The sequence below is a fragment of the Megachile rotundata genome, chromosome 8 (genome assembly GCF_050947335.1).
Source record: "Megachile rotundata isolate GNS110a chromosome 8, iyMegRotu1, whole genome shotgun sequence".
NCBI classification, from domain to species: domain Eukaryota; kingdom Metazoa; phylum Arthropoda; class Insecta; order Hymenoptera; family Megachilidae; genus Megachile; species Megachile rotundata.
Window position 1 is genome coordinate 5,634,985 of NC_134990.1, and position 14,509 is coordinate 5,649,493.

Consider the following 14,509-nt stretch of genomic DNA (forward strand, 5'->3'; position numbering starts at 1 on the left):
AGACGTGAAAAATTAAAATATTTTGGGAAATAATAACGTGGATTTACAAACATAAGCTTCTTATTTTAATAAAAAGAAATTATGTTAATAAAACAAAATTATGACTCATTTTCTTAATGAAAAAAAATCATTTATTTTCCTAAATGAAAAAACATATTTTAAAGTTTGACTATCTAATTCCAAGGACATCAAATAGGAGAAGTGTGGGTAAATAAATAAAAAGACAGACGTTTAAACAAAATAATCCGTGAATTTATTAAAAATAACACAGGAAAGAATAAAAGAAATGACAACAACAAATCAGGACAATGAAGCCGTACTAACCGGTTAGGACGATCATCTAATTAATCAATTAGTAAATCAAGTAATCGTAACTTAACTAGTAGCTTATCACAACCGCGGGTACTTCTCTTGCTTTTCGTTTCTTTGTGTCGTATTTTTTTTTCATTTTCAACTTTCAAGAGAAGACCATTGGTATTGCCATCACTTCAAGTTCATCTGCTTTCTCACGTGGGTCGAAATTGCACGAACGATATTTTTCGACCAAGTTTTACAATTTCAAGATTCTATCTCTTCGACTCAACGGTAGAAACGAAACTTATAAATTCATGCGACGTTATTAATGTTCGTTGCTGATACTACAAAGTATTTTTCACTGGTAATTGCAGATCGCCTGCTTCGTTGTACAAATAAGATGCGAAATACTTTGCAACCTTAAACATCTAATTTTGCAACGAAATATTTTTAACGCTAGAAAATGGATTTCTTTTTTGTTTGAATATGAAATCTTTCAGACACGGTTGTGTAATAACAAACACTCGAAATCGTGTTAATTTTTGGCAAAATTTTTTACCCAGCTTATTCCTTTTTAGAATAAAATTCAACTATTCTATTCGGCCATTCAAGTGCTCATCGGGCATCAGCGTGCACAGGGTGTAACGATAAAATGTGCAAAAGAGCTCTATTGAATTTGTCTTTTTATTATTATTAGTCAAATGAATAGAGTGACTATTGCCCATCGGTGCCCATGGATGCACAGGTGCCCGCGTTAGTGCCCATTAGTGTTCTAGTGTTAAGATAATTTCATTGAATCGAGTTCTACCGTTGATTCGTCACAAGATAACTTATTTTAATTACAATACTTGGATTTACAACGGCGAAACAAAGGCAATGCAAAGAAGATGGTAAATTGTCAGTGAATCAAATTTTTTGCAAGGAGAGTGTTATTATTGAAACACCGATATTAAACTTAGTGTATGAGAAACTAGAAAAAATTAATTTTGCAAAATCGAAGGACGTACTTTTGTGAAATAATTGAGAAATTCGTGTATGAAGGATTTTGGAAAGTGTTCATAAAAATTTCATAATTTGAACTGGAAAATTCCTAAATATGCAATTTGTTAAGTGTGCTAACTGTTAAATTTTTCATTATTAAATATTCAAATTTAAAATTCATATATTTAAAAATTTTGATACTTCGCTAAATTTTCGAAGTTTCAGATATGCATTTTTTTCAGGGCTTAATCTTTCAGAATTTCCAGTTTACAAATTCACAGAGATTTAAAACTTTTAATTTTCAAATTAAAAATTAAAAATTACTACATTCTCAAATTTTTTAATTTTCAAATTAAAAATTAAAAATTACTACATTCTCAAATTTTTTAATTTTCAAATTTTTAAACGTTTAACTTCAAAAATTGTTTAATTTATAACTTCTTAATTTTTTTGAATTTTCAAATGATCAAATCATGAAATTTTTAAACTTATAAATTCTGAAATTTGTAATCGTGAAATTTTCAAATTTTCAAATTTCCTAATTTTCATGTTTCCAAATTTCCAAATTTCAAAAATTTTAAAAGATTGAATTATCAAAATCAAATTTAAAAGTTTCAAATCTTCAAAAATGCAAACATTTTTTAAATTTCTAATTTATAGATACAAATAGCAAGTTGGTAAGTCATATATCATAAATTGTTTCTTTTTACTAGTTTCCTTATTTTGTATTGAACTAAAAAATGTAATACAAAAGTTAATATAGAAATACCTCCATATCAAATATACTGTAATACACATGAAACATGTACTGAAATTTTTGTACTTGGGCAAGCATAAACTACACATTTCGTCATCACTGAAATAATCAAAAATATATATTTTTTTCTTTTATAATTGCAGCTTTCCAATTATGATTTTTCCAATTATTGCATTTTGCAATTATGAAACCATATATGATTTTTCTGTAAATAAATTTCTAATATATGCAAGAAAAAATATTGGTCTAGTGCTATTTTCTTACTGTTATGAATATTAAAAAATATTTGGTCCTTCAAAACTGATAAAATCATTCTAAAGACTGCTTAAGGGTTAAAACTTATAATTTCTATTTCTTTAACTTCTAACTTGAATTTATTTTAAAAAAGTGCATGCTATGATTTTGCAAAATGATTTATTTTAGTATTCTCTGTAATTGCACTAAGTTTGAATAAAATCGGTGTTTTAAACAACGTGTACTCCCCTTTCTATATCACCGAGAAACTTTCTTCACAATTTTCCCACGTGACGCAAACGTTTCGACTCCTTTTATCTCTCGTGGAAGCTGTTTCATTTTTCTTATGGAAACTTTGTTCTAAACAAATTTTACGTTGTAAACGATCTTATAATTAACAATTGGCTCTTTCGAAACGTCTAATTTGAAACAATACAAGCGATACAAACAAGCGAAATTTTACTTTTTATTCATGTAATAAGTAACGAAACAGTACGAAGGAGTCAAATCAATGTTTCTCAACCAACAGATCAGAAAACAATGTTCATTTTTCACAATTCGATCGAACACTTTAATCGTCGATTGTATTTGTTACGTTTAGTTACAAAATTGTTTCTCGTTTTTCAATGTATGGTTGAGAAGCACCGTTACGTATTTGTATAATATGTATAGTTGATACAAGTGAACCTACATGCGAATGAACACCCATTTCCAGAATGTCTATTGTTTAATCAATTATATTTCATGTAAACAGTTCCTCAATTTATTTCTTCGGTAATAAGCATTAAATCCGTAAGAAAGAAACGCCAACAATTTTCTTCTTTTTACTCAATTTTGCAACCTTCCGAATAATTGTTTTTTATTATTTTTACGTTCACTTAAATTAATACAGTAAAGTCTCGATTTAAGGAATTCTCTCGGGTCTGAACTTTCGATCGAGTAATTCCGACATTGATCGAAATTCGCCGAGCGTAGAAAAGGGGCAACGGAAACGTCCGAACGACCAAACGTAAACGAGGAGTAATATATCGGTAGGTATATTATAATGCAAGAATAAAACTATTTTATTTTTAATTTTTCGTTCTTTTACTTTTACTAATATATTTATGATGCTTTCCTGATTAAAATGAGACCAAACGCGACGTTATTCGAAAGATATTTAATTGAAATTTCAAATATTTTGCTTGTATCGATGTTTTACTGTAATAAGATTTGCGATAAGCGGACTAGTGACACATCGGGTAATTTCGCTGTTCTTCGGTGCTATTCGGATAATCACGTGATACGTCTGACAGTCGAAATCGTAGATGGCTATGGCTTTACGTCTTCGAGAATTTTACTTTCAAAGTTTTTACAAGTAAATATGCCACGAATTATGTCGTGTTTAGTATCATTTTAATCACAAAAATGGCACAAATATGCTAGTAAAAGTCTGATAACAAAAAAATCAAAAGTATAAAAGTTGCAAACTTGCACAGATTTTATCTCACGGATATACCTGGATCACATTACACTTTTCAGTAAGCGGTTTACCCCTCGTCATAAATAGTTTTTTTCGCTTATATCGAGACTTTACTGCAGTTGCTTGGTCATAAATATGAAATTCTTCCGTCCAAATTATTGCGTTTATGTTTCAACCGAATATAGTTTATCAGTAAAGAAATAAATTAACTAATAGTGAATAGGTTTCCGTTTAAAATATTCGTTTCGTATAAATAAACACTGTTACAGTAAATAAATATTTATTATTTCTATCTGTCTTATCACACGGTAACTATGTAAAAGTCTTTCTTTGGGGAAATAAACCATGAATTAAGCAATTCAATTATTTATGCATCACCTTAGCTCCAGTTCCATTGTTTGTAACAAATATTTCTTTGAACGAGCCTGTCGATTTTTGTATGCCACGAAATTCTTTAGGAAATCGTCATATCTTCCTTCTACTTTTTTATCAACAATTTTTAATGTAACACAAAGATGAGAAATTAATCATAAAAGAAAAATCGATGCAATAAAAACTTTTCTGTAACTCTGAATGAAGTTTTAAATTTGTACAATTCTGAATTTGCAAAACTCTAGTGCTACTCTGTAATTAATCAGCGCCACTTTCCACTCTAATTGGGGATACAAATTGATCAAGAAAATGGTTTGGTCGACAACGAATTTGTTGTTTCATTCGTTGATTATTTTTCGTAAATAATTGGAATCTAAAAAATCAAACGGAATGTATCGTACAAAATCAGTACATAATCGTAAATTTCAATCTAATATTTATAGAGATAAGATAATTTTTAAATATTTTGCACACAATTTTGACACGAGAAAAAATCAAATGATTTGAAAACAATTAATTAAAACTGATTCGATATCACATAGATAGAAAAAGATACTTTGTGACAAATAATGATAAAATGTGAGAACAGGGTTTGTCGATTCCTTGGCACGTCGTTGACCGTCCCGTTTTCTTAGTCGATTTGAATTAATACCACTAATCAGATACATCTACTTAGGCTTAGATAATTCTATGTAAGGCATGGAGTATGTCATTTCGTTATCTGGTATCTAGATTATTCGTATATCTGTATAAATTTTTCTGTATCTTTTCTCACACACGCACACATGCCCCCTTTTTCCGCTATATATTTATTTCTTTTATTAACGAAAAGTTCGCGCGCTTTCTTGGTCGCAAAGTTTTCCTATTTTTTCATCGTCCTTCATGGTTAATTTTAAAATTCTTTAGCAAAAACTATTCGAACCCTTTTGTTTTTTTTTTACTTTCACTTAGATCGAAATGGTTTTGGTTGTTTCGTCAAGTTTAAAAGGTAACCTTTCCATAATATCTTGCGGTTTTGTAGCGCAGTATGAAAATGGCGGGAATATTCGAATAATGCGTTAGAGATTATGTTATTAACAATATCTTTACAGCTATTAAAATTGACTCCAGTTAAATATCTCTATTTATATTTAGAGAAATAAATTCTAAATTTTTATGTGGAACAGAATTCTAAATTTATCTTTAGAAATATTTCTACTTGCATTTCAAAGTTAATGCAAAAATAATTGCAGTATATAAAAATTAATTTTTTAATAAAATTGAATTAACAAAATTATTGTTTATTTTGCTACAAATAATCTGTGTTGAACATTAAATGATTTTCGAACAAAAGTCTGATTTAAGTTATTTTAATGTCATTAACAAAAAATATATGATGAATTAATCTATAAGTGTTCATTAATGTAAATAATAGAAATTCATGATGATATACTAACAATTCTATCGACAACTAATTATTTTATTTTACAATTTCTCATTTTGTCTACATGTTCAGAAAAATTTAATAAAAATAAATGAAAGTTTTCAAGTTTTAATAATTGAAGGAATTATTATATGATTATCTAATGAAATCAGATATACAATTTTCAGCTAAATTGAAATTAAAGTTAACAACTGAAATAAATTTGTTTTCCAATTCAAATACAAAGTATTTTAATTTTTCTTTTCATAACCTAAGATATACCAGGACAGTGAACGCAATCATTAGAATAAATTATCAAAATAAATTTCGTTTTTTAACGAAATAACTATTATTATTGCATTCTTTGTTTAAATTACTAAACGAATGAAAATGACTGAAACAGAATTTAACGCACAACTTTGTCGTTCAAATTTATTTGTATATTCTAGTTTGAATATCGAACCTAACCTAACATGTAATCTTATCACTCAAGTCTATTTTTATACTTGTTCAAAGTGCAAACAAGAACTTCGTTGAAATAAGACCTTGTTTGAATTTCAAATAAGATTAGATAGATTTGAATCATAAAATTACGGGTTGGGTTAAGTTTAAGATATGCGAATAAATCTAAAAAATAAATAGATATGAAAAATAAATGAGTTGCATTAGATATTTTTAGGGATTTAATGAAATACACGAAATAATGAAATATATTGTTTCTGATTGCCGCCATTTTTCAACAGAATCTATACCGCGAAATTTAATTTGTACATAATGGTAAATTATAATTAAGAGATACAAGTTATATGAATAATAAAATTTAATAGTATTAGCTTGATTTATTTCAATGAAGTGTTGTTCGATGTATTTTTATAAACAAGAAATATTAATATTCCAACAACATAAAATATTACTGTAAATAAAATATGTTTATCTGAATATTAAAATACAATTAGATAAACTTTTCATTCTTTGTATAGATATATTAAGTGCAATTTTATACCTATTTGTCATAACTTAAAAATGAAGATTTATAAAAATTTTGCTGTTTTTAATAATAAAACAATGACAATGTTTCAAATAAAATTTTTTTAAATATAAAATATTTGTACAATATTTAATATGTAAAAAAGATGAGTAAAATGTTATTATTTGTGCAACTTGTATCTTTTAATTAATGTGTTCAATTCTTTACGAACTGAATTAAAAACCAAATTCTTCAATTTCCAAATTTGCTAATTCTTCAAGTTCTTAAAATTCCAAATTTTTAAAAGTTCAAATTTCTAAATTCCTCAACTTTTGAACTACTAATTACTTGAAGTCCTAAATTTCTTAATTCCTACATTTTTAAATTCCTAAAACCACAGATTTCACAATTTCAAAATTTTTGAATCAGTTACCAAATTCCTAAATTTTTAATCCCTACATTTTTAAATCGCCAAATATTTAAATCACATAATTTTCCAAAAATCAAACTCATGAATTTATAAACTTTCAAATAATTGAATTCCCAAATTTCAAAATTTTCAAATTCCCAAAAACCTTAATTTAAAAATCCATCACTTCTTAAGTTTCAATACTGTACTTCGCAATTTTCCAAAAATTGTATACCAATAAAAATTAATTTTATTTTTCTCAATCACAAAAATCTCTATCTTTACTTTTCATTTTAACAACCACAAATATAATTATCATAATTCTCTAAATATTTAACCATCTCAAAAGTAAAATTTTTGTCACATTTGACAAAAATAAAAATCGGAAGTTGCTCGGACAAATAATAATATATTTTACTAGATCAAACTTTAATTAATTTATGTTAAACTCTGCCTTTTAATATTTAACAATAATATGAGGATTTTTGCATTATGGAAAGGTTACCTTCAATGAAATAGTTCTTTGTGGTGATTAATTTCCTATGAATGAAACCTAGATCGTTCGTATTATTTTCTGGCTAGTATCGAATGTGTACGCGTATGTGTTTACAAGACGATTAATATTAATCGCGCTACCATGATTTTCCATGAAAATCAAGAAAAAAAGTCGACGAACAGCTAACACCTTTCCGCGTTTTCCTATTTTCATCTAGAGTAAAATTCCCGCGAATTCTCTGTCCTAAGTAAATTAGCTCGTTGATCAGTGACTAATTTGTCGATTACCTCGTAATCAATAATTAACAACAATTAAAGCTCATACGGGCGCGCTGATTAATTTTTGTTAATTATTCATTATTAACGCAACCATCCATCACAAAGGTTTCTTTTTCGTTACCTCTAATAACGTAACAATAATTATTATTATACTACGGTATATTATAATAATAATTATTATCAGTAATATTATTAATTTATTTACAAACCATTTAGTTTTATGAAACGTAATAATTAGGATCCCAACAACAGAAGATATAATATAGTATTCGTTCGAAAAGAATTTTATACAAAAGAAAATGAAGAAAGGTTAGAACGATTAAATGATTTTAAACTTAATAAAATTGTGGCAATAGTGGTGTTAAAATCTTCGTTTGTCAAAAAATCTTTATAAAACTTATTGCTCGAAATCGTTTTTTAATTCCTGTTTTTTTCCGTTTTACTTTTTGTTTGGTTGACTAGACATTTACAAGCAATTACGTCTGTTCCGATGGTCAGTTTACGACAGTAAAAATCAACTATTTTTTGTTCTTTTTATAACATTCAGTTAAAACGTACGAATATTCGAAAACATTCTCGATCGAATTTAAAGTTTTCCCGCGGTAACTTCAATTACTACTTACTAGTTTAGAAAATTTATTGCTAAGTTCACCTTCTTACGTGTAAAATTTCTGTTCAAATTTTCAACGTCGATATTTCTTTCTTTTTTTTTCTTTTGTTATACGATCAATCGATTCTTTAATTGCATGACTTACACGAAACTCAACAAATCGAGCGACTTAATACTTCCATAAATAACAAACCATTAATTACGATAACAAAGTTTCAATAATCTTACGTACATAGATAAACTGCAGCGATCAAATAAATAATGAAAATTTCATCTATTAACTATTTACTGTTTAAACTTGATAAATCCGTTAAATCATTAAAAGTGTCCATAATGCACGTACCAGTTTTTTTTTCATACCTAACACCTTTTCTAAAAGAATTTCCTAAAGAAAATAAAAATTCAACAAAATGGTGATTAACGTAGATATATTGCACTAGTTTTAAATAAAGCATATTTAACGAATACTTTTTACCGAGATCGATCCATTTTAACTTTCAAATATGTTTTACCTTTATTCCTAAAGTTTTATTTAAACATTATTAAACTACAGTAATCCCTCGTTATCCGCGGAATTTAGATGCTTGCAATTTTACGTGCGTAACTGGGGATAATCGAAACTGTGGATAACTGAAATCATAGAGAACTGTTACCCCGGATAAATGAAACCGCGGATAATGGAAACTGCAGGTAATTCAAACAGTGGATAACTCTAATACAGTGTAACCAAAACTGTAAATAACTGTTACCCCGGATAAATGAAACCGCGGATAATGGAAACTGCAGGTAATTCAAACAGTGGATAACTCTAATACAGTGTAACCAAAACTGTAAATAACTGATACCGCGGATACCGGAAACCGCGGATACCGGGGACCGCGGATACCGGGGACCGCGGATAACGGAAATGGCAGACAGCGGAAACCGCGGATAATAGAAATTGCAGATAGCGGGAACCGCGGATATCGAAACCGTGGATACCGGTAATTCTGGTTATCAGGAACCGCGGATAATTGAAACCGTGGATAACGTGAACCGTTGATATTGTGGGCCGCAGACACCGGAACCGTGGATATCGAGCACCACGGATACTGCGAACCGTGGATAATTGGACCCGTAAATAATTCGAATTTAGGATAATTCCAATTGATACTGAGCAAAACTGTAGTTAATTGGAACCACGGATAATTTGAATGAAGAGTAATTATAACCAAATAACCAAATGTACGAATAATTGAAACCGCGGATAATTGAACCCACAAATAACTGGAACCGTGAATAGCTGAAACACCGGATTGGAATCGTGAATAATCTAAATCGCGAATGCAAAAATCGCGGAAAACGTGTGATTACTGTAAAATGTTTTAACTCTCGATTAATAATTTTTTAATGCGCATTCGTTAGGCCTCGTGTTGTTCGATTAACATTTTATTATAGGCTCTGGTTATTAATACCAATAATCGAACAATAATTAATTGCACTTTTCTTTTCGATATACTACTCACAATATATGTAAAACATGGCAGAAGGCATACACCGACAACGCATCTAATATATCAAATTGTAATAAGAATATTGTAACGTTTTAATTTTGTCAAAAGAAATGTAAAGAACGTTTCGATCTCAGTAAGAAAACGAAAAATAAATTCGATGTTTTAACCGTATGTGAAAGCAACCGTATCAAGCAAATGAAGTAAAATAAAGGATTTAAATCATGAAATTGACCAATCGATTTTTTCCCCGTCGAAATACCATGTTTCATTTGTTTAAACCTTTCGTAGGCCTTGTAAAAATTATTTAACTATTTATGTGTATATATATATTTTTTATCTATATTATATACATATACATATATACATATAAGCATATATATGTACATATATATGTATTATCACCAAATCAACAAATAAATATCCTAAATATATTAAATATCGTATAATATATGCTCTCCCAACAAATAATATATAAGTTCTCATCTATTCTCGTTAATAATAATTCAATATAATTATATATGCATGTGTACGTATCTGTATACAACGTCTGCAAGCGTATACATATACATACACAAATATGAATTTATTTATTTATTCATTTATTTATATTTATATTAAGAAATGAACGTATCATTTCTTTATATTATTCGGTTCATTTGTCTACTTATCTGTTTAAATCTTAGGCGTTTATCTATACGAAAGTGACTACCCTTGTATCCGGTAGTTTTTCTGTTCTTTCCTTTTCTTTCCTTTCTCCTTATACCGTTTTTTCAATTTGTAAACGCGTCTAATTCTTGCAGAAAACGTACGATAAAATTAGTAAGTGATCTTTTAATGCACTTATAACTGGTACATTTATCGATACATAATCAAAAAATCGATTCTATTCAAATTGTATATAAATATGCTATAACGAAACCTCTGCATTCGCCGAAATAGGTTCCAAGGTTCTCCGCGGATACCTGAAACCGCGTATACCCAACAACCATGAATACCCAAAACCGCGGATACGGAGGTCGCGATATCCGAAACCTCAGATACCTGAACTGGCGTATATTGAAAACCGCGGATGCGGAGGTCTGAAATTGTACGTAATTAAACCCGCGGATATCTGAAACCGCGGATACGGAGACCGCTATATCCAAAACCTCAGATACCTCAACTGGCGTATATCGAAAACCGCGAATACGGAGGTTGACTGTACGAAATTGTAGGTACCTAAACCCGCGGATACGGAGACCGCTATATCCGAAATCTTGGACACCCGTGATTGCGTGTACTGAAAGCCGCGGATACCGGAACCTGAGAATACGGAAATCGCGGATATCACAATCCGCGGATGCTGAGATATTGAGACCCGAAACCGCGGATACTGAGATCGTGGATACCCAAAACCGTGGATACCGGGGTTTCGTTGCATTCGCACAATTACTGTAAGTTTTCGTTTTCAATTATTTACAAACTCGCTTGTTATAAAGAATTCGATTAAATCGAAATCCTTTCATTTCCTTCGATAAAAGTACCAAGAAGTGAACGATTAAAATCCAATCATTATTTCACCGACATTTCTGTTTTAAAGTGTAAATTAAACATAAAATATGAATATTTTAATGAAACGTACGATACGTTTTTGAAATATATTGAACGTTTTTATCATTAATTAGCGTTAATAATTCTTCCTGTTTTTGCCACTAATCTTGGTATTAATCGATTAATACCACCCTTACCGAATCAACATTCAACCCTTTTTTTGTAAGCTTTCGTTATAAAGAAACATAAATTGTATTAGTTTTTCCCTAGTATAAAGTTAATTAAAAATTAATCAGGCATAAATTCAATCCGTTCCTTTATCATCCTAATTAACATGTTTAATGCCTTTCTAAGGGGTCGCTAGTGCTATATCATTTTACTCTTAATAATTAACAAAATTTTCATTTGTTAACGATAAGTGATTACAATTATCATTAACGAAATTTACTCTCTTTATACCCTTTCCCTCTTCAAAATTTTATATCGTTTCACGATTCCAAGATCAATTACTTTGATCTCCTTTCAGGGATGGTTTTTCAAATACGTTGCGTTCATTTTCTCCCGTTTTCTACGCAATACAACCGCTAATTAATTCATGTTTCATCCATTCTGCAGGTAGCAGTATTTTTTAACATTATTAAATTTGTAATTTCAATAATTATCGTGGAATTTTGATCGTTTTCTATCCCACGTTAAAATTTCTTTCTGTACACATTCAAGAGGGTTTTTTGCCAGATTGAGATAACACTAATTAATTCTCGGATGCGAGAAAAGAGTTCAATAGCTAAACAGAACAAAGATATTCGAAACTATGGATATTAAAGAAACGATTCTTTTAAAAAATTGACAATTTGAAACAGCATTTATCCTATTTCGTCGTTTACGAATATGTACAATCGGATGCATATAAGATGATGATTGTGAGATGAAAACCTTACAATCATTTTTATTTAATTTTAGGAAATTAACTATTTCATAAATTTTCAAATTACCTAATTTCAAACTTTATCAAATTTCAAATTTCAAAATTTCATGAATTTTAAATTTGTTATATTTCAAATTCTAAAATGTTTTAATTTTTTAATTTATTATTTATTAAATTTTTAAATTTAAACCGTTCTAATTTTCTAAATCCCTAAACAACTTAAGGATAATTTGAAAAATAAAGTTTTCTTCAAATTTCCAAATTTAATAGTTACAGAATATTTTAAATTTCCAAACCCCAAATTTCGAAATGCTGAAGTTTTAAAATCACTATATTACACACACACAAATTTATAAATTCCAATTTTCTAATATCCTAGTTCAAATTATCAATATCCTCAAATCCATAAATTTTTAAATTTGTATATTTTCAAATTTAAATATTAACAAATCTGAAATTAGTTACATTAATAATAAATTATATGTTTCCTCCTTTTACATCTCGCCATTTCCCCTAGGTAAAACTACTATATCTATACTGTACTCGAGAACTTACGACTATAATTAAAACCAGAAAGCGTTTCTCTAATTTCCATACGACGAAGGTATTAAACGCGCCTGTTAAGCTGGCAGCCGTACACAATGCGGATTCCGCTAATTCGTATGCCATCTTATCAGCCGCGCACTAAAATTGTTGAACTCTATTCTCTACACCGTATACGAGATTTGAAAAACTTAACAAATTAATTCTACGACTTCCTCGTTCCAATGTAGGTAGATTCTTCGAAACGACTCGGTTCGTCAACGAGCCGGTACATTATTTGGACCTTCCAGCTGAAACTTTCAAGCAATTCATTTGAGGCGTATCGAGTCTGTTCGCGGCTACTAGGCGTGGCCACCCTAGGTGCAAAAGGAGAGACATTTGAAGGTGTCGTCGAACAGCTGACAGCCAAGAAAGGACGAAGCGGAAAGGATAGTCGCTAGAAATCACCAAAGTCAAATGAACGCTGCGATGTTCTTCAAAAAGGGCTTAGTTGCACGCTCAACGCACCCCTATAACCTCTCACTTATCCTCCGGATTTGCTCTCGGTAATCTTTCTGTTTCCTGTCTCTCGCTGCGAACAGATATCATCAACTTTTCCAGATTTTGTCGTTACTTTTCTTTATAATTGATTGTTGATATGACGTATAGTCAATTAAACGAGAGAATACGTTGTCCTCCGTAAACGTAGGCAACAATGCCTATAATACTCGATAGTTATAGTACAATGAAGCCTCGATATAATCGAATCTTACGGGACTGAACTTTTCCTCATATCGCGTAGTTCCGATATTGACCGAAGTTTGTCAAACGTGGAAAGCGAGCGATGGAAACGTTCGAATGATCGAACGTAAACAAACACTAACACATCGATGAGACAATCTTAATGCAAGGATAAAACTTTTATTTTTGATTTTTGATTACGAAACTTGCACCAACGTATTTATGACATTTTCCTGATTAAAATCAGACTAAACACGACGTTATTTAAAACATATTTACTTGTAATTTCAAGCGTTTTGCTCGTATTAACGCTTTACTGTGCAATCATTCGCGGTAAACGAGTAATGACACATCGGGTAATTTCATTGTTCTTCGATGCTATTCGGATAATCACGTGATACGTCTAACAGTCGAAGTTGTAGAAATGATTTTATGACTTCGGGATTTTACTCCTGTAAGTTATTAGAAGTAATTATGCTACGAATTACATCGTGTTTAGTGTCATTTTAATAAGGAAAATATTACAAGTATGTTGGGAAATGATGTATGAAAAAAGAACTGGAAATAAGAAGTGTTTAGCTATAGATTAATATTGTAAACAATACAACAGATTATTCATCTTTATCGATTACCACAATCGCAGTCTTTCTTTTTTCACTTTCTATTTCTTTTCTGCGCTCGAAACTTATCAAACAAGTTTTATACTTGCAATGATATAGCTTTTTGATTTCTTGATGACACTCTTCAGTAATAGGGGTAATTATTTTCGTTTATATCGAAACTTCATTGTAGTTGTAGAAATACAGCGTGATAGTAAATATGATCTACGTATAAACTGATATTGTGATTTTTAACGTCGAAAAAACTATAGCAGTAATTGATAAGACGATATATAAATTCGTACACGAATTGCAGTTACAGGATTTCATATAATAATTCTGTTATTAAACGAAAATAATTTGGAAATATAGAAATTTTGTATAAATTTGTACCATTCAAAAAAAAGAATACAAATTTTTGTAGATTGTCAGCAATA

The 14,509-nt window shown here is 29.6% G+C and overlaps 1 protein-coding gene across 4 annotated transcripts in view; it reads right to left on the reverse strand.

The window, feature by feature from the left end:
• Positions 1-230: 230 nt before the first annotated feature.
• Positions 231-14,509, reverse strand: part of LOC100876401 (uncharacterized) — a 49,613-nt gene continuing 35,334 nt past the window's right edge. The window contains exons 9-10 of one of the 4 annotated variants that reach the window (XR_013039005.1): positions 10,990-13,109; positions 231-10,866 (exon numbers count right to left, since the gene is read on the reverse strand). Coding sequence is in view for 3 of the 4 variants with exons in the window: in XM_076534370.1 (XP_076390485.1) it covers positions 12,959-13,109 (151 nt within the window). In the remaining variant the exon portion in view is untranslated. Of the gene's footprint in view, positions 13,325-14,509 lie in introns of all 4 variants that reach the window. The other 3 variants (XM_076534371.1, XM_076534370.1, XM_076534372.1) reach the window with 3 other exon arrangements.